Below are 21,967 nucleotides of genomic sequence, written 5' to 3' on the forward strand. Positions count from 1 at the left end.
TTTTTTTTTTTTTTTTCTTTTTTTTTTTTCCCCTAGATGGCAAGTCCTTGGTGCCAGGGGCTGTCTCTTTTGTCATAAATGTTTAATATGCAAGTAAGATATACTGGCAAGTAATTGGCTACTGTGAGGCATTATGTGGTGTTAGTGATAAGCAAGTAGTATTGATTCCTTATTCTGGGTGCATCAGTGTCAGATTTGTGTTGCTCAATTTGGAAATACTTGTGTGTAATAAAAAAAAATGATAGGAAACACTGATAAGGTGGTGACTGTGTAACTGACATTTTCTGAGCAGGGACTAAACACGGAATAAGTTGTTTGGGGCAGGGGGTTGTGTGTGTGGTGGTGTTATCTTGGGTGGGTTGAATGTTCTAAGTTCTGAAATTGTCTTTCATGTTTTAGAAGTGGCTTCTTGGGTCTCGGCTCTAGTTTTACTATCAGATCTTTCCTGCTGTGAACTTTTCATTTTCTTGCATGCTGCTAGCTCTCAAGTAGGGATTCACTGTATAAGGTTATTTTGGCAAGGGATAGGAATGCTTTTCATAAAAAAAGTAAATTAAAATGTGCATTAATTTTACTATAGTTGTGACACAACAGTTGAATTAATAGAAATGTCTTGTGACTTAAAATTCCCTGCTTATAATCGTGATCCCTCAACCCTGGTGTATTTGAAACCCTACTGAAAAAGATCTAGATATCAAAGCAAAGCTTAGGCCAGAGCTGGGATGCTGACTGATAATCCATCTCTTTTCTGATACCTCAATGGCCTTCCCTTGGAGAGTAAACTGGTTGGTTTTTGTTCATTTTTATCACTCACTGTGATGTGCAACTGATCTTACTTTCTGATTAAGGTATAAACTGGTGCAGGGAAATTGGCACTGATCATGAAAGAGCTGAGAAATATTTTGTGCTAGTCTTTCAAAAGTGACTAGTCATCAGTATGTATTGTGTATGGCTAAGTATGTTCTCTTACTTGTACCTTCAAAAGGACCTTAGATCAGCCTGAACTAATCAAAAGTGCTGTGTCTCACTTGTATCCTCCAGTCTTTTCTGCAGGATAAATTGCATCTCTACCTTCTCTTTGCTTATTTACAGTAAACGAAACAGTTGAAACTGTATTTCAGTATTCTTGCCCATACTCACTCCAGCTTCTTCTCTATTTTCTATTTTAAAAATAACTGCTGAAACTAACTTTAAACTTTCCACAGAAAATGTTTCTCACTAATTGTTGCATATGAAGGTGACACAACATTTTTAACTGTGTAGGACAGCCTCAAGTTCCTGTCTCTGGAGACAAGCGATATCTTACTGATGGGTTAATCTGTGATGAACATCTGTATGTCATGAGAACACTGGTTGACTATGTAGTTATTAAGAGTTCCTTAGGGAGAAGCATGCTTGTCTTGGTAAATGTGACTAAGGTCTTTAGAGTAATTATGTTTTCTAAAATATAAAATGTACAATATTTGGAAGATGCACTTTTATGCAGTGTTTTTTCATAACTCATACAGAATGCTAAAACATACCTTTTATTTTAAATAAAACCTTTTTTCCCCCCTCTTACCACAGGATAATGAGAAAAGGACCCCTTTACATGCTGCTGCCTATCTGGGAGATGCAGAAATTATTGAACTACTTATTTTATCTGGTATGTCCTGTTCATGTTAATGGAAAAAAACAAATAACACTATGCACACCCAAAGAAGTATTTATGTACATCTTATTCTGTGTAGCCTTTATTGAGATACTTAATGTACTAAAAATTGAAGATGTTTATACTGAAATTTTGGTTTCCAGACTTATCAGTGTTAGAATACTGTGTAGTTCTACTCTAAAATATTCTTTTGTAGAAAGACTTCTCAATCATAGCTATTTTCATTTGTCATTTCATCAGATTTAGGCATTGCTTTGGTTCTGAAATGGCCTTCAGAAAAACAAGTAAAGTTGAACATGAAAGATGGCATCCAGAGTTGGTTATATTATTTTTAAGTATCCTTTGCTTTTAGCTTAAATGCACAGAATGTAATTGGAATCAGCTGGAAAATTTAAGAAATCTCTTGTCTCTTTTTCTATTCATTTGTACTAAGACAAAGTGTAAGTTCTGTAAAACAGTATACTTCTGTCTTATTAAAAAAAACCCCACAACCAAACCTGAAAGAGCTTCATGACTGAGATACTGAATTGATTGTCTTTGGTCTTGGACAAATCTACGAATCGGGTAGCTTGAGGCTGAATTCATGGTATGGAGGATATGGAGCTTTAAGGTGAAATAGAAAGATTAAAACTTGTAACAGTCTCATAGAACTGTTAATCTTCAGTTTGCTTAATGGCACACCTTACTTGTGCAGAGCTGGCTATTTCCACACACCTGTCCCCCCACCCACATCAACCTTTAATAACAAATTTTGCTTTAAGAAAATGTCACTTTTAAGATTGTAGATGTCACTTCCAGAGTTTCAACTGAAATTGTCAGGCACAATTTAATTTGTTATAATTTAGCAAGATATAATCTTCTCATTAATATATGTACTCTATATATAATATGATATATACTTATAATTAATTAATACCATATTATGTCTATTTTTTATATATATATATATATATATATATATATATATATTTCTCGTGGAAATATTCTATAGTGATAATTTGTCCAGAAGAGTTCACCTGTGTTTCTGAGAAGGTGCTGGTTTTCACTATCACAAAAAAAAACCCAAGTTCTGGTAACTCTTGAAAATAGATAATGACCCCTTTCTTCTGAAAAGGCATCTTGGACTTTTAAGGAAACTTTTGGGGAGGGGGGTTTCACAGTGGTTAAACCAAAACCAAACGAAAACCCAGAACAACTAACCATGTTATAAATTCTGCAACGTTATAGTCAGTTACTTCTGGGAGTGAAGCTTTGGACTGTTTTGGGTGAACAGCGTCCAGTTACCAGAACTGTGATTGAAGAAAATCTCTCTTTCAGACAAAGGGCTTATGGAAGAAGCAAGATTCTAGTTCAGATATTAGTCAGACAAGATCTTGATTTGGGGGATGGCACTAGGGGAAGAAAGTTTAGTCATGCTATTTAGGCACATAGCCTGGGCATGAGTGTAAGAAAAATAGGACAACAAAGGTGGGAGGTGGTGAAGAACTAAGAATTAGGTCTGCACAAATACTCCAAAGTTGAGCTGTTGCATGCAGGAGAGGTTGTAGGGTGCTCCTGTGTCTGCAGATTGTTCAGGAAGACGGAGGCATTGATATGTCTCAGATAACATTTATTTAATGAAAATCAAGATTTACTTACACAAAACAATGCATTAAATAGTTGCAAGATAAAAAGCTTTGAAATGTGTGGAATGTATAGGCAATATCAATTTAACCCTGCTGTGTTCATGTGCTATGCTGTGGACTTCAATTGCACCCTTGCTGTAGGAGCACAGCCTCAGCCTCATGAATTTCACAGGGGAAGGCTGTGCTGGGAATAGGGGTGGTACAGGGAAGGAGGCACAGATGATAGTTGTTGATGCATTTGTAAGTGAATGAAGAAGGGCATTAATTGCAGGATGAGAAAGTGAAGTCTGTGTGTTAAGGCTGTTCAGTTTGAAAGGCTGTGCTGTACTTGGGCTCTAATCTGTATATTACCCTCTTGCAAGCTGTGGTTTTAGGCAAGCAGCTCAAACCAGACCAATTAGTCTTCCTCATTTCTGAAGGCTGAATTTGAAATCTTTGTGCTTTGTGAACTATGAGCACTCACAGCTGTATCTGAAGTGCTGCACCAGCTACTTCTCTGAGAAATTGGGTCTAGGTTTCTCAAAATGCAAAAGCCAAGATATTTCTTTTAACTCTCTTAATTGGAAGATGGGGAACAGAGGTTAAGTGTATTTATCCTCTCCATTTCATAATGATATGGAAAATTCATCTCTTGTGTTTCAGCTGGAAATCAAATCTCTCCTTTGAGACAGATGTATAGTGTTACATTTTGTCATAATAGATGAGCATTAGGGAGCAAATAGAGAACATCTGTTAGCACATCAAGGTTTGAAGAGTACTTGCCATGTTGCAAGGCCTCTTTTTGAACAATGAGAAAATAGTTTATTTAATAAACAACATTTTCTGAACAACAATCTCCTCTGTGCAGTAAATTTGCATGTAAAAATTTTGTATGTGGCCTTAATTGACATATCGTAATATACTTGCACGAGAAATTAAATTAGTGTGGACTACTTTCAGCCTAGCATTTCTCACCTTGTGAGGGCTTGGCTTTGCAACTTGTAATGTCATCTAATGCAGTTTTGCTGGAACGTTACTAGGAACCACTTTACTGCTTTCCTGTTGTGCATGCCATCCCACGAAGACTCTTTCCTTTAACTTTTTTTAGTCTTTCTTCAAACTGGATCTTAAAATTACTAAAATCAGTATTAATCTTTCCACTACTCAGTGGTTCTTACCTGATTCTTTCTCGTTATTCTCTATTCTTAGTTAAAAGTGTGTATCATATGTTACCTAGACATAGGTTTTTTTAAATTTGATTGGAACATCTTTTGCATATCCCTCCAGGGGATTCATGTTGCTTTCAAGTATATATTTTCAATCATACATTGCTGCTACAATATCTTTATTTTACTTTGCTGAAGATATAAGCAACCCATGTCACACATTCTGAAGATATAACTGATTGAACCTATTTGCAAACTTTTGTGGAGTAAGTTTTCAGTCTTAAAAGCACACTTAGTTTTTGTATTCTTGATATAATTTCCCACTAAACCTCAAGGTTGTTCTGAGACCTCTCCTATTATAGTCTTTCACCTCTGAAGGTGATGGTTTGGATACAGAATCAGAACAGGAAAGAAAATTGCTTCAGTGACTCCAGTTTGGGGCTGGACATTTAGATTGACTTTTGTTTTTCATCTTGAGACAGTGCTTCACTGAATGCTAAAAAACTTGTCACCTTAGGATATGAACGTCCTGCCATTATGGTCTGTAGAAGTCTAAGTACTCACATCATCTCTCCCTGTTAGATTGTAGCTAGGTAAACAGTTTATCTTCCTAAATTTGTTAGGTAAGGAAGTGAACAGTAAGTAAAAAAAAAAAAAAAGGCATAAAGATGGTTGTTTATAATATACAGAATGATGGAACAAAATTCTGTATTTTAGTCATTTGAGAACCATAATTTTAGAAGCATTTTCTTTTTTGTATTACCCTGTGAAGAGTCTTAACACCCATCACAGTTGTATTATTATTATTATTATAACTCTGCATCCTAGTGCACAAATACATGTCTACTTTGCATAATTGCACTGACTTTAATTGTGTAAATACTTGATGACAAACTACTGAGAAGTAGAAAAGTAAATAATTAAGTCTTAACTGAATGGCTAACTTTTTGTTCTTTGCAAGAAATCCTGATTAAAAAAATCAAACCCTTCTTTTAGTTAAGTCCTGCAGATGAATTGTTCTGCAGAAGCTTCTTGCTTTATAAAAAAACCAATTCTTTCTGTTTGTCCTATGCTTTTTTTAATGCCATCAGAATCTATTCTGCAGTCAGTTAACATGTGAGGAGCAGGACAGCTTAGTGTGATCCCAGTATGTGTTTGTTTGATTAGTAACTTTTTTCTTGCGTTTTCTCTAAAATACCATGTAGGCTATTATTGCTTTCACTGAAATAAATGTAATTCATGAAAATAAACATCTGAATTACCTGTTGCTTTCTTTGGAATAGATTTCGTTCTTATATTACATTGATACTTAAATATTAACACAACACGTTTCTGTTTGTTTAACCCAAAATTTTCACTGCATGGAGCTCAGCATACAAGAGTGTGTGATTAAACTCAGTCTCATTAAGGCTTGGCAGGCCATGAGTTTTTGTTGTGCTTTCCTCTGGGTCAGCTGGAAAATGTAAGAATCATGCTGACACTGGAAAACTATCGTTACAGTAATAACAGATTTTGAAGGATATTAAAGACCCTGCAACGTTACTCCACTCTACCAGCTTTTCTTTCATCTAATTCTGAAGCTATGCAAGTATTAAAAAGTCCATGCAATGACAGTTGCACAGCTCAGCTGCTGAAAGGCATTGTTGCAAAAATATCAACTGCATGAAGCTCCCTTTGTTTGGATTGCAGGTGTACCCATGTGCCAAAGCCATTTCACAGTGGCTTCTTTTACACTAGCTGTACCTTTTGGCCACTTCCTCTTCTTTTGACAATGATGTTGTCTGCTGTTTTCTTTTTCGAGCTCTCTTAGCTTCCCTCTGGCAGCAGTAACAGTCCGTTACTGTGAAGAAAATAGCTCTCATGCTCTTTGAGAGAGAAAATGAAGCTGTCTTATGAAAAGATAGAAGCGTTCAGTAGTGCAAGGAGTCCGAAAACCTCATGTTGCTCTCTGAAGCTCAAGGAGGTGGTGGCTGAGATGCAGCAGAAACTCTGAAGTTCTGAAAGGAAAGGGACTTGTTATATTGACAAGGCAGTGAGGTTCTGGAGGATGGCTTTGACTTGATTGTGGTTTTCCTCCCTTTTGTGGTCAGTGTATCTCCATGTGTTTTGGGGGGTTGGGTGGGGTGTGTTGGTTTGTTTTTTAAACAATAAAAATAAAAACCATTGTTGAAGCATCATTGTGGCTAATCAAAAGATTTTCCAGTCCTGTCCATCTCAGGTTTTTTTCACCATTCTCTAGATCCTCTACTATGCATTTAGCTTATAAATAGGAAGAAACTTTCTCTCAGTAAGGTATTATTTATTATTTCTGTAGCAACAATTTTCCAAGTATCCAAGTTTTCAATAGGAAATTACCCTAGATTTCTGTTACTGATTGCTTCAATTCAGATCTCAAATCTTCTTTACTTTTCAAACTTTTACTTTTTTTTTTTTTTTTTATCTAAGGAAAAGTTTTCTTCTCCATCTGTTCATTCCCTGGTGTAGTTTACAGATAGTGTAGTCTACACTTTAAGTACTTCCACAGTCTCTTCTCTAGATAAAAAGTAGATCATTTGAAAAGGAAGAATTTCTGAAGCTAATACTAGCCCTTAAGAAAACAATTACGGTAGGACAGCTCGTTATTCTTAGTGATTTATACCTGAGATCTTCCTAATTTCTGCAAAGATCACTCATAAAATTACTTTGGTATCCTAGCTGTTAAGACAAAGTCTGTTAGCTTTCTAAAATGCAATCTAAAGATCTTATTTATGTCTTTTACTCTTAAATAAACAGTTTTAGAGCTTCAAATATTGAACATCAGCTGTCTGTATTGCATATGTGATTGAAAACACTTTTGCTTTATTTGCTTGTATTACGATATTGTTCAGTTGCTAGCACATCTTGTACAATAACAAAGGAAAATACCATCCTTTGCAGTCTAAAAATACACACTACAAGCAAAACAGTGGAAGGCAAGTCAGTACTTAAGTCAGTATTGGGAGCAACGATGAAAATGACATGTCAGTTCTGTTGTATTTCTTCTCTGAATCTATTTCCAAGTAGTGATGCATAAGTGATGTGGCTTTCTGAGAAGATTTACAAATAGGAAGAGTTCTGGTGCAGAGTAGCTTGGGAAGAGAGTCACAGCAGAAGCTCTTATGAGAGGTGATGTGCCGAGACATGGCTGTATATAGTTATATGGCACTTCATGCATGAAGGAGGAGTTGTGTGGCTGTTCCTTGAAGCATTTCCTGCGCAGTCATTCATTGCCTATCTCTTCCAAGAGATGGTTGAGATGCTAGCTCTTATTCAAATGTGAAGAATATTGACACCAGTGAAGTAGCAAGTGGATTGCAGAAACATAAGTCCAGGTGTTGGTGGTTAATAGCACATTTAAATGTGCAGTTGCCAGATATGGACTGTTATAATGAAAGCTTCCAGAATCATTCTGTAAATCAGTATATGTATCGAGTTGGAAAATGTGGCATTTGGAACATAAATCTGCTAAAAGTGAGTATCACTGAGGGTTTTTTAGTAGCTTCTGTACTAAATTTATTAAATGTCTTTCTAATTGTCAGTCTTGTGAATACAACATGAAATATAAGAATCAAGGAGGAGAAAAGAAAGATACATAATAATTCTCTCCTGCACACACCCCACACACACCCCCCCCCGGTTTTGCAGAGCAAAAATCCTTAGATGTGTGAACTTTTAGTAGGCAGCACTAGCAAAGTTGGTGATGAAAGGGAAGATCTTGTTTAATATTTCGGCTTAGTGCACCACCATGGAAGAACAAATTGGTTTGGTTGGAAGGTGTACTTTTAGGGGAGTATCATTTACATAATCAGTTCTTAAGTTCAAGCAAAGATGATGAGTGTTTGTGTTGTAGTTTTTTATTTGATATCTTTGGCAAGCCCCCAAATCCTTTTCCTTCAAGCTCTAGGGCATTAAACGTATTTAAATATATGAAATTTTACATTAAACAAATGAAATATTTGAGCAGTTTTAATAAATGTTGAGACCAGCCCTCTGAAATCTGGAATATCCAGTGTGGTGGGGTTTTTTGGGGGGGTTTGTTTTTTTATTTGCACATTGGGGATTGAGGTACACTGCACTGTGCTTTGGAAGAGCAAACTGCTGCATGACTGGCATTTGAAATGTGAGAAATGCCCTGGTTAACACGTCAGCAGATTGAGCTTCACAGAGATAATATTGCATCGGCATAGTTATACAGGGAATTATATATGTGCATGTGTTCAAACTGTCTTAAGCAAACAGTGAAGCAAATCATCTTTAAGCAATAAAGGTGTAATATATTTTCTAATGTTTATTTGCAATTGTCTGGAGTAGAGCTTTAACCCAGAGGATGAAGGCTATAAACTTCCTCATTGTTGCATGGTAGGAGTATGAGAGGTATGAGGGAGCTTTATGTCACATGGAATGCATCTGAAGGTGGGGAGAGAAATGGTAGTATTTTTCTCCAAATCATGTGCTAGGTAATTAAGAACAGCCTAGAGGAGGATTATGCCTTCAGATACAAGGCTGTTTTGAGAAGCTGTTTTATGAAATTTAAATAGTTCTTGGCAGCATGCTGCCTTGGAGAAATTTGGGGGAAGTATCTCTATGTTAATCTAAAATATTATTTTGTTTAACGTTATCTAGAGCTATAGATCTTCTTATTCTCATGTTAATAGCGGATACAAGGTTTTTGGTAGTACTCTTCTGATTATTGCTTTAAAACTTTTTCTTTCAGTCTAACAATTCTGGAACTCCATTAAGAGTTGCTTGTTGTGGGGGCAAAAAACAAAGTTGGTGGTTCGTCTAAGACCATCAGAGATTTAGAAGATCTTTTGTCAAAAGTCAACTTTGGGTTTTTTTTTGTCAGAGAATCTACAAATTTTTTGTGTATTTGAAAAGTTAACTTTGGGATGTACTAGACCTAGGCTTTTTTGCTTCTTTGGATAGAAGATCAGTTATGAAGTGGTGGCCAGATATTACTGTGTTGATTTTGTTCTTTTGAGAGGACTACATTACTTCTAGATACCACTTCAGACTTCCATAGGCATTTCTTTGGCTAATGCTGTTTTTCTTTCTTACCAAAAACAACACTAAGATTTTCTTTTCCTTTAGACCTAGCAAGTTTGATAAACTTACCACCGGGAAAACCTTTTGTCCAAGATCTTTTTGTATTTATTCCTGCTCTCTTCTGATGTGATTTTTAGGCTGTGTTTTAAAGTACCAGTATTGTCAGTGAACAGCTTGCCTGAACCCATAATAATGGCTTGGACTCTACGTGCATTTTTGCTAGAGCTTAGGTAACTGCTGCTTCCTTGGAGTGGAAGCATGCATTTCTCCCCTTCTGCTGGGTATGGTGCTGCTTCTTTCTCAGGTTTCATCACCTGGGTGGATCTGACCTGAATTCAAATCTTGCAAATGCATTTTCCTGAGGACAGTGACTTAGTGACCCTTAATTCCTTTAAAACACTTCAAAGAGATTTGTATCCTAAAATTAGAAATAGAAATCACTTAGACCTTGAAAGTCTTCATTCCTTGGTTGTTGGCTGTGGATGTAAAGTTGGGTGGATCTTGGAGTACCATTTTAGCTCTTGTTTTTCTCATCTGTTTTTACAATGTGTGGCTAATAATAACCGGGAAGACAAGAATTACGGATGCATTTGAAATACATTGATTACATTATCACTTACTGATAATTCAGGTAGTCTTTTGGGGAGGGTTACCAAAAATCCTAAGACATTTCTGGTGACTTTTAGAATCCTCACATTCTTTTTTTGCTTAAGTTCTGTGCAGAACTTGATACCGTACATTATGTTATGGTACATGATATGGTGCCGTACATTAGGTCTTTATGATGGTTGGCAAAAGCAGATATTTATGGTAAGCTTACATCTCAAACTTTTGTTAGGTTTTAGAAGTTTTCTTCAAATGGACTTTCTTCTCATTCTTTAAAACTTATTTTTCAAAAACTTTTGAACTTGGAAAATAGGCTGACACCCAAAACTTCTGAAATTTGGATAAGGAAAGAGGGAAGCCCTGAAATTGTAGCCAGCAGTTAGACCTCAGGCTCTGTGTGGCACTTGGAAGACCTAGGGTCAAAGTGGGAGTTTGGATCCAGCATCAGCTTCCATGTTGTGTTCTTAAGCCTGAAAGGGATGGATTGACTAGAACCTGTTTAACTCAGAACTGACTTCATATCTTTGCTTTGCTTAGAATATAGAACTACGTTTTTGTGCAGACTGCTAAGTTTCTTGGTCAGGATGTTCAGCTGGACTGGGAGAGACTTCTTTGCTGGTGCAGAACTAGGACACTTGGATCAAAATACCATGTCTCTCATCTGAGTACCCTGACCAGCAGCCTGCTTGACGTTTTGACTTATCACCTTCCATCCTTTTCTATTCTTTGTATAGAAAAAATTTAAGTTGATTTTGACGTAACAATATTACATTTAGCCTGAGAAGGTAATAAGCTCTGACCATGTAGCATTAATGTTACAGTGTGATATCATGTATTGCTCTGAACTCTTTCCAGCAGTATTTCCAAACTATTTTTTCAAAACAGTAACATTTTTTCTAAGCTATCACATCTCTGTAACATCTCAGCAGTCTTCAAATAAAGATGGCTAATTTTCCACTCAAGGTATAAAAAATGCCTCCAAGATTATATATATGTGTATACATACACACAGATATATACATGTATACATACATTATTTTTACTATTTTATTATTATTATATTTATTATTTAAACAAAATTTTAAATCCAAACCCGGCTTGTGTTCCTTACAGATGTTTCTGCGAACATTTTTCTTTTGAGCAGGAACAGCTGTTTCTATACACTTGCGGACAGGAACAGCATCATTCTATACACTTAGGCATCAGACTCGCCAACCACAAGGCAACTGGAGGCACTGGGAGTAAATGTAGCTGCTCTCTCTTTTTTTTAATGGAGAATTTCAACTGTAGTGGGAAAGGATGAGATTTTTGTTGCTGGATGAAAACAAGGAGTCTGGTTTTTTTTAATCCAACAGTCTTTTATGTACCTTTGGAAGTGAAAAAGATTATAGAGGATTACCTAATTTAAAAGATGAGTACACTTTGAAAGAGTATTATGGGTGCAGTGTTAAAAGAATTTCCTCAAAGGGTGGACTTCAGCTGGAGAAGAGACTCCTTTCCATTTTTGGCATTGTTCTGTATTAATGAGCCTAGAATAAGTATCTTCCAGTAGTTCTATCTCTGTACTTGCAAATATTTAAGTCTTTGTAAATATATTACAAATTTCTCTGTTGTTCCTATTTTTTGTTACAGGAGCTAGAGTTAATGCCAAAGACAGCAAATGGTTGACTCCTTTACACAGAGCTGTAGCATCTTGTAGTGAGGTATGCTGCTTCTTTTTTTCCTGACTGCTTTGTGTAAAATAAGACATTTCAAATGGCCTTCTGTTCTTTATTTGGTTTTTACAAAGTGAATCTACTCCATGCGTTTGGAATTGCAGAACATTTTTGCAACAGTTTGTTTGACCTGTTGAGGATATGTGTATATGTATCACATGTCTCAATAGGAAGAAAGGGCGAAAACTATAACCTTCCAGTTCTTAGCGCTTCTCTCCTCCATTTCCCTAGCAGAGGATTCTGCATGCAGCGTTCTCAAGTCCAGTTTACTTCTCTTAAGGTAACCAGAATGGTTCAGCATGAGGGAAGTAGGGATGAACTAAGACCTAGTACAGCTTTTACAGCTTAATAATTGCATTTTGTCCTTTTTTTACATGCATGTCTGTTCAGGCATTGAGGAAATAAATGGTTCAATAAGGCCTGCAAATATCCTTTTTTCAAAAAAGCAATTAATGAGTAATGATAGTATTGAAAATCACTTAAATTTTATAAATTAAATATGTAGAAACTTTATTGAAATCTACCAGTTACACAGTTGTGAGAATATAGTAATCTAAGAAATTAATTTGTTAACATTCCTCTATTGCTGATATCCTAATAAAAATTTTTAAAAGCCTGCAGAAGATCAAAACAGAGAAATGCTGACCTTGTTATGTGGAACAGTTTATGCAAAACTTACCTCCTTTTGAGATCCTGAATCAAATCAATGCTTATTTCAGTATGTCTCAAAAAAATAAAGGTTATTTAAAGATTCTGTGTAAATTTTTGTTTGAGAAAATGGAATTGAATATTTTGGTGATGACAAGCACTGAACTTCAAATATTTGATCCATGAACTGCCTAAACAAGCCTTGTTTCAGTTTTTACTTTTGAATTCCCTGGATAAATTTGCAATATTTTGTCACTGGCATTAATAGCTAAGTTATGTGGAGATTCTGTTACTCAAAACTGTTTGAAAATGAATCTTCAAGGATGCCTTATTCCCAAATGTTATTTGTTCTTCTTGAGGTATTTTTAGGCTGCTCCTTTGGGAGCTGACTAAAGCACCAAATGCTGCATTCTTCAGAGCTGAGGGACAATAAAAACTCCTTATATCAGTAACGTTTGCAGAGAGTAGTGCTGCAGACAAACTGGACCTAAATTATAACTTCAAGAAATGCAACCATTGTCATATTTTTTTAAATGTGGAATACTTAAACAAAATACTAACCAAAGGCAAACTACACATGTAACCCAATCAGACTGTGTGCCCAAAAGGCAGTGATAGGTGCTTGTCAGAATTTTCTATTCATAAACACAGTAACTCATAGGAGCCCACATATGTGGTGTAGGCACTGTTCTCCAGCTGACAGACATACATGGCGTTTGGGCATGAGATGAAAAAAGCTGTAATGAAAAAACTCTTGATTCAGTAAAGCATCTGAAGTTACTCTTGAAGCAAGAACAGCTGCAATTGAACAAGGACATTGAAACATGCAAACCAGTTGAAATTATGGATTTAGCTGTCAACTGTGCAAGTTCAAGCAACTTCGTGTCAAGACAGTCATGCTTCAGGCCTTTATGTTTGTGTACCTGGTGTACTTTGCAAAATAACCCAACCCTAAGCATATTCAGTAATTCTTGAAATTCATCAATGCTTATGCACAGAAGATACATTATTTTTATACTAGTACTATTGTGCTTCCTTTGGCAAAAGGGGTAATAGATGTTCTAAAATTTCCTTGTTCTGATTATAGTTTTTCTTAGTATTTGGTTCAAAAAAGACAAAAAATCAAAATATTTATTAGATTTTTAACATACTAAATCTGCTTAAATTTCTTTGAGAAGTTATTCCATTTTTCATTTTAAATTAAGTCTATGATGCTTTTATGTTTTGTTCCTATTTTTTTTATTGACCATAGAAGAAATTTAAGAATTTAAATACAATTTATTGTAATAAATAGATTTAAGTGTCCCTTAGCATTCTGCTCATAGCTGAGAATAATACCTAGCTGTTGTACCATAACATAATGCAAAATTTCTGTTACTTGCGGTAACGTCTTAAGTTCAAAGTGCCAACCATTTTTTGGTGTGCTCAGTGTTTGAGTTGGAAGTCACTGATAGCAATTAGTGAGTTGTGGAAAGGTCACGGAGTTGTAAAATACAGTATTCGTAGTTGATAACAGATTTTTTTTAATGCATTCCAATTGTGTGCATATATTTTAACAGGATTTATTTCTCTTGCTGTAAGAATTATTCTTGTTTGTCAATTTTTCACAGCTTGTACTTATAACAAAAGGAAATGAATAATCCTTTTGAGAGATGGAATTCAGTGCAACGTTTTTAAACGGTTTTCAGGAGTTTTGCAACAGTGTATGTTGAAACTTTTTGTGACCATGTTCTATTCTATCTGTAGTTCTCTAAACATATGTTTAATAAGCTGTTCTTTTCTTAGCCATTTCTGAACTTTGACAGTTTTAAGTAGTTTGGCAAATTGATGAAAATGCATTGTAAGTTCATAGTACTTCAGTAAACCCTAGCAATGGAAGAAGTCCGAAGAAGGTTTATTGAGCTTTGGAAATTAGCTGTGATGACAAAACAATTTGCCAGCCAGCTTAAGGAACTGGATAAAAGACCTGGAAAAAATTGATTCATTTGAACCCTGTAGGGAGTTTATTGCTTATGTTCTTAAGAGCTTCCCCAAATCTGGATTTATGGTAAAGTATGAATCCCAAAGCATAAGATGTTTACAAAAGAACAAATTATAAATAGTTCTACTGCATTATACTGTCCTCAGATTTAAGGCTGGCATTTCAAATTTTTACTAAGTGGCTTGTTTTTTTCAATAAATGTTTTCAGGATGCTGTTCAGGTGTTGTTAAAGCATTCAGCGGATGTCAATGCTCGTGATAAAAACTGGCAGACACCCCTACATATAGCAGCTGCAAATAAAGCTGTGAAATGTGCTGAAGCTTTGGTGCCTCTCCTAAGCAACGTAAATGTGTCTGATCGAGCAGGCAGAACTGCATTACATCATGCAGCCTTCAGTGGACATGTTGAGGTAAGAGTTGGGGTTTTTTTAGCTTGTTTCCCACTCATCATTCTGTCCCTCACATATCTGATGTTTAGTTTCTCAGTTTAAAATCATGTTTCCCCCATTCCCTCAAAAAATCCCAACCCCTATTTTGTATTTGAATTTGTCTTTTGTATGCGTCTGTGTACAGAATGGTTGTAGAAAATAGAAATTACATCATTTAGTTGGAAGGTTATTACAGCATTCACCTTAAGACAGAAGCAAATGTGCCTGAGTTAAGTAAACCAGTAATAGATGCATTTAGAATGGAAAAAAGCAGATTTTTTTTTCTGTTCAGTAGATAATGAGCACACAGAATATGTTGTCACTGAAATGTGAAGGAAATACATGTAATAAGATTTAACTCACTAGTTTTCAAGCCCTGAAAAATGACTGCTAAGAAATTCCCATTGTAATTGTGTATAGGTAATTAGAGGCAAATTTGCGATAGGCTTGCTTTTAGTGAATCCCTTAGTAATAGCCTGAAGACTTCAAATATTCCACAACTTTGCCATATTTAACTGAGAAATGTTTGTTTCGACATGGATTTTTCCTGTTCCTTACTGTCACTTCACTATTGCTGCCAAGGTGGGCAACCAGTTTTTTGAAGCTTATGGAATATTCAAAAAACAACACATTTAAATCCTTTGAAAACACATATTTTTATTTTCTCCTATGATTTTCTTTGTCTAACTTTAAGCAGAATTTTCTATTAGGACTAGAGGATTTTTTTTCTTTCTGTTTATCTCAGATGGTCAGCTTACTGTTGTCTAGAGGGGCCAATATTAATGCATTTGACAAGAAAGACAGACGAGCTATACATTGGGCAGCATATATGGGTATGTACATACATTTCAGTTGATTACTACTGTAAAAAAAAATCGCCTTATGTTGAATGGTTTTATATATTTCTAGGAAAAATACTTACATTTTAAGTGTTGAGGTTATTTGTGTGTCTGCCAGAAAACCTTTAATAGTGTACTTCAAATTGCCTTGTAAATGTGTTTTTGTGGTGAAAAAGAGCAATTTGTTGGAAGAAGAAAAGTGATTTTGTCTTTTAAAAAGAAGGAACTATGTCTAATCACAAGTGAAAACTTCTTCAGTGTTGTTAAATACAAAGTAAGCAATTAATACAAGGGGCACCTGGAACAGAGGATCTACACCAGCTTTGGGGTTTGTATTCTAAAAGAAGAATATTTCATCTCTAAAACTCCTAATTCTTGCATGGCCATTCTTATTCCAGGAGTGGATAATTATTGTTCTCATGATATTGATCAATGCACTGACAGTACTATCAGAGTAATGTACTTCATTGCCTTTTATCAGACTTCCATTTTATTAAGTGTTAGGAATAGTTTTCTTCAGCATAACTACAATAAATAGTAGAGCTTTGTATCTCAAGGCTCATTTAAAATGAGCAATATAAAGTGAAATTGAAAGTGAAAGTGAAATTGAATCCTGGAGAATGCAGGTTAAGAGTTCTAGACTGACACTGAAAAAGACTTATTAGCTTTAGCCAATCACTTTGTTTCTCAGTAATTCACATGCAGATTGTATTTGTTGCTGCAGAATATGTTGTACCAGTTCAGAAGCCAAAAAACGTAACGTGTCTTTTAACTTCCAGAAAATGTTTAAAAACCCCCTTGAACACATGGAATGTGTCGTATATGAGCAGTGGACAATTAAGTTTCAGTATCAATTTCAGGAGGAAACCAGTTGAGATGATTCCATGGTCTTAATCATTCTTCAGTATTTTAGCTTATTGCTTCATAATTTTGTCCAATCAAGGGAGAAGAATAAAAGCAGTAGGATAGGTATTGTATGAATCTGCATGCTTGGGAATTTCTTCAGAAATAAGAAGAAATTCGGAAATAAGACTTCATTATATGTAATTTTTTGCTCCTGTTATGTTTGATGATCTGCATTTTCCGAAATGTTTAATTCTTCAGAAAATATATATCTATATGCCTAATATACGATCTTATGAAACTTGGCGAACAGTCAGGAAGATAAAATGGTCCTATTACTTATGGCAGCTTTTTTTACCAGAGGTGATCTAAAGATGTCAACATCTTCGTTCACAATTATAAGAGGAAGAAACTACTTGGAATAACTGTCTTGGTGAAAACCTTTACACATACATACATACATACATATATATATATATATATATATATATATATATATATATGATTTATAAAGGAGCAATATGTATTTTTGACAAACATTTAAGTTAATGTACAAGGAGAGTAATTTCTGTACTACCCCTTCCCTGAGTAAAACAAACTAATTTTACAGTATCTGATATCAAAGCAAAAAATAAACACATATAAACTAGGAAATTACGTGGACTCATTACGTTCATATCTCTAATTCTAGGATACTCTGCCTTGGAGGTCTGATCTTGGGCAAAATGGCCATCAGTATGCATTTTTGTATTCATGCTCATTTTATGAGTTGGAGAATTACTTTATTTATAAGCATAATGCTGTGCAATGTGTACGGGGGGGGGAGGGGCTCTTAAAAACAGACTTAAGGTTGCTAATTAAACATATTTCTCATCTGTGGCATTGAGTATCTTATATAACTGCTTTGGAATTGTTACATTTATTCAAGCAATGTTTTCCAGTCTTCTCAGGGAAGAGCAAATGGAAGCAGTAACCTGAAAGTGAAAATATCGTTTTAAACATACACTCTGACCAAAATAAAAGAGAAATAGCATGTGAGGCAGTGCGTATTTAAATACAAGGAGTAATGGCTTTAAACTGAGCGAGGGTAAATTTACTTTAGTTGTAAGGAAGAAATTCTTTCCTGGTGGTGAGACACCGGCACAGGTTGCCCAGAGAAGCTGTGGCTGCCCCCTCCCTGGCAGTGTTCAAGGCCAGGCTGGACGGGGCTTTGAGCAACCTGGGCTAGTGGAAGGTGTCCCTGCCCATGGTGGGGGGCTGGAACTGGATGGTCTTTAAGGTCCCTTCCATCCTAAACCATTCTGTGATTCTATGAAATACAGTTGCCAAAAGTCTTACCCTGAGTTTTGGGGTTCCATAATTATTTGTTCCTTGTGAAATGTGCTTTGGTCCATGGACAGAGAATTCTGGTCTTTACAAATTCAAAACCACACATTTATAAGGCTTGTTCATAAGTTCTCGATGGTTGTAAAAGTGATCTTCTCACAAACATCTGGATTCACATAAAAGTGGAATTATTAACTTGTCTTTGCACAGCTCTGTGTTTCAGGTCAGTTTGACATTAGTCTTACATCCCTGACAATACAAATCTGAAGTAATCCAATAGCAATCTAAAATAAGACTCTGAAATCCATATGTGAAATGTGAAAAGGAACAACAGGTCCCTGTTGAGCTGTCTTCAAAAGAAAAGACTTGAGTGTGTCAGTGAATTATGAAGTGATCGTCACAGCATTAATACTTTTGTAATTTGAAGCTGTCTGATACTGTACTTCGAGTACTGATACCAGTACTTGAAACTGAGAAGTAAAAAAAAAATCTTCATTATTGATTCAATGTTCTTTATGACTTTTTGTATTAGTATTTGGTAATCTACTTACATATGCAAAGTAGTGTCTGTGATAGGCTGTCCAACCACCTTATTCAAGGTGATTATTTGCAAAATTTTGTGGAATGAAACTTGTGCATGAGATGGCAGAGATTTGATGAGCATCAGTGAGAAAACAGACATGTTTTCTGGCTTTTGCTCACCTAAGTCAGTCTTCTATTTTTCAGATAAACTCATTTATTCCAGTTTTAGTCAGCGCTATTTCATAGGCTATTAATAGGAAACTCTGTTAATGAACAGTGTTTGGGTGGGAAAAATGTAATTTATCTGACATTGATCAATCTAAATATCCTTGCAGACAATAGAGTAGAAAAAGCTTTTGAAAGTCTTCAAACAAGGAAAAAAAACTGACGTTCTCACAATTTAGGGCCATTTGACACTGCTTCAGTTGTTTGAAGACAGTCTTAAAGCTTTGCCACCATATAAAACTGACCATAGAATATTAAAGAAGTTACGTTTTTCGTCACTCTACTAAAAATAACTTTCTAGGGTTATATCCATTGTTTCCCTTCCTTCCTGCTTTTCACCCGGCTCCATTGCTGTCTAGCTGCAATGCTGCGACTAAAATGGACTTTCATTCTTGCATGCTAGCGTCGCCCTCATTAGTGTATCGGGATGTCTACTCAGCGCTTCCCACTTCAAGTACCTTGCTCTTCTGTTTGAGTGTCTTCCACTGATTGCTGCTTGCGTTTTCAATGCAGGTCAGGGTTTTTTTCTTCTCTTTAAATCTTTTCTGCCACTGTTCTGTTCAGTGTCTCCCTTTCACTGCTTTCCATATCTTCTGTACTTCTGTCTCTCATATAGGGCTTGTTTTCATTCTTGTCCCTGTTAATATTTGGGTCAGAAGATGAGTATCATGTTTACATTTCTCTTTCTCTTCTTTCCTACAATATTGAAGTAATTCAGAAGTGAAATGTTTCAGCACTTCGTATTGCACTGGTAAACTTGGTGTTTCTGATCGGTATAACTAGATGAAATGTCATTTTGTATGTTGTTGGGCATGCAGCGTAAAGTAGGTATCATGGTGACTGAATGTTTATCGAAGTAGCTTTTTCTGTACTCCTTTGGGTAGACATTTCTTAGTCAAACTTTTGCAAATTCTCTTCGTCATTGAAAAAAGCAAAGACCCTCACTTCTTATGCTGGGATATGATACTTTTTGCTTAGATGTCTGACTGGATAAGCGTAAGTATTCAGTGTGTCCCTCACCACTTTTCTAACTAAGGTAAGGGTGTCACTGGAAAGGTAAAACAAAGAATCTTACATCTGTTTGTATGAGTCACTTAGAAAGGTAAGGCACTAAATGTCTGTTTAACTCAAGTGTGCTCCTTCACTCTGTAGACTTTGTCATGATTATCTGTGTGTTTTCGGTGATTGGCTTGTTTGGCAGTTAAATTAACAACTGAGCAAGAATGACCATTTTTGACTGCCCCATTTTCATAGCTTTTCTCTTAGCATGCAGTGTCACAACTATGTACGTGCAAGCTAGTGGGGGGAGCATGTGAGCACGGTGAAGGTGAAAGCTGGTTGCCCTTTGCAGCAGCAATGTGGTGTTGGGGCCCCTGGCCCAGCCACAAAGCTGGCAGTGAGAATGACTGCCTGCTGCTTCAGGGTGGGCTCCCTTCCCTTTTCCACCCTCCTACCTGGAACTTCTCCCAGGTCATCCCTTCCCCACGAAACCACTTGACTCTTGCCCTCCTCCCAGTGACTTAGAATAATAGTTGGTGCTTTCAGAAGGCTATGGTTCCTCAGAGGCCTGAGTCAGTTTTGAAAATAGAAATTTGCTAAATCCTGTATGATTTGGGTCAACATTTTAAAGGCTTTGCAAGTAAAGGCAGTTGGTTTTGGGGGGTATATATATTTACTTAAAAATAGAATATTTTCTTATTTTCATGTTTGTGTAATTTTTTCAAAATTCATGTTGAAGGCCTTGAAAACCTTACTAGGCATGTTTGCAGTTGAGGTGAAGGTGTCAGACTTGATAGTCACATTCTCTCTCAAGTTGTTAACAGAAATTTGCAGTAAATGTTTAGTACTTAGAGTTATTTCACCTCTATAGTTCTCACATCTTCCCAAAAAATCCTTCTGTGTAAGCAGAAGACAAAATTATTTTTTTAACATACAAGTTTATTTTTGTGGTATAAAAATTATGATTATTGGAGGGGGTGTGTTGAAATACTCACTTTCAGAGATTAATATTTTATGTTGCTTTTATAGTTCAGGATACAATTAGAATACAAGAACAATTATTTATTTGCCAGATTAGGTCCAGATGAATAATGTCTTGTTTGTGTTATAAACAATGGTACAATGATTAATTTTGTAAACTTGTGCTCATTAATATAAAATGCAGCTTTATTCTTTTTAATTCTTTCAGGTCATATTGAAGTTGTGAAATTACTTGTGGCCCATGGAGCTGAAGTGACATGCAAAGACAAGAAATCATATACACCCTTACATGCTGCAGCATCTAGTGGGATGATCAGTGTAGTCAAATATCTTCTAGATCTGGGAGTTGATGTAAGTAGGAATAAAACGAAGTGATACTTTTTTTTGTTTGTTTGAAATGCTCTTGTTAATATTGTAGCACACTTTTTATTTATGGGTAAGTTGGGATATAGTGAAAATAATATTTCCAAAACTTCACATTCACATGCTTGCTTTTTTTTTTTTTTGGTTAAAAAAACCTCATTCCCTCAAGTAACTTAAGAGTTTTGCAGATTTTGCATAATTATTTGGAAATAAATTTGTATTTAGTAGATGTTTTGTTCATTGGACTGGAACTCAGGAAATAGGAATTCCGTTCCTAGCTTTGCTACACAATCCTTTTTAAACTGCAGGAAATTTGCTTCAGTTATTTGTAAAATATAGACTGACTTTCTCAAACCCTGTATGTTTGGGGATATACTAAAAATTTTGAGAAACTTTGATACTAAGGAAGGCCATATTAATATTGAAATACAAAATAAATTAAAAGGCTGTACAGTATGTGTATGTAGAAAGTGTGTTAACAGCAAGCCGTGAAACTGTAAAAAATCTTCATTGTGCATCACATTTTAGTCTTACAAGACTGGAGGATGTTGCCAAAGTTCTGTCTTGAGAAGTAGATCAGAATTCATGTTGTGCATAGCAACAAATTCTACTTCTGTATACACACACGCACACACACACGTGCCTGCACACACCCACCCTCCTGGAAAAAAAGTCACTTTGGCCTCCGTTTTTAATGGAAACCCACAAATGCTGTTGAAAAACGATAGAGGTCCATCCTGTGCTTAGTCTGTAGTGTCTGTGCAAATTGCCACCGTTGACTTTTTTTCCATATGCATGTTCTGTCAAGTTGCATACTGCTTACAGGAAACTGGTATGGAGACAGTTGGAGGAGGCTGGCTCACTTGTAAAGCCATCATGCTCTTCCCTGGTACACAATTCTCAGTCAAATTACTACATCCAGAACTTCCTTTTCATTTCTCATTTTGGAGAGTTCCAAAACATAATGGAGGATTTGTCTCATGACAGGAGTTTTTTCATTGTCATAA

General features: G+C 35.8%; 1 protein-coding gene across 2 annotated transcripts in view; it reads left to right on the forward strand.

Annotated features, from left to right (window-relative positions):
- Positions 1 to 21,967, forward strand: part of ANKRD28 (ankyrin repeat domain 28) — a 78,017-nt gene that overhangs the window by 22,053 nt on the left and 33,997 nt on the right. For both annotated transcript variants that reach the window (XM_026842068.1, XM_026842069.1), the window contains exons 3-7: positions 1,567 to 1,645; positions 11,724 to 11,794; positions 14,644 to 14,844; positions 15,608 to 15,695; positions 20,806 to 20,948. In XM_026842068.1, the coding sequence (XP_026697869.1) occupies positions 1,567 to 1,645; positions 11,724 to 11,794; positions 14,644 to 14,844; positions 15,608 to 15,695; positions 20,806 to 20,948 (582 nt within the window). The remainder of the gene's footprint in view (positions 1 to 1,566; positions 1,646 to 11,723; positions 11,795 to 14,643; positions 14,845 to 15,607; positions 15,696 to 20,805; positions 20,949 to 21,967) is intronic.

The sequence above is a fragment of the Athene cunicularia genome (assembly GCF_003259725.1).
Source record: "Athene cunicularia isolate RWA chromosome 2 unlocalized genomic scaffold, athCun1 chr2_part1, whole genome shotgun sequence".
NCBI classification, from domain to species: domain Eukaryota; kingdom Metazoa; phylum Chordata; class Aves; order Strigiformes; family Strigidae; genus Athene; species Athene cunicularia.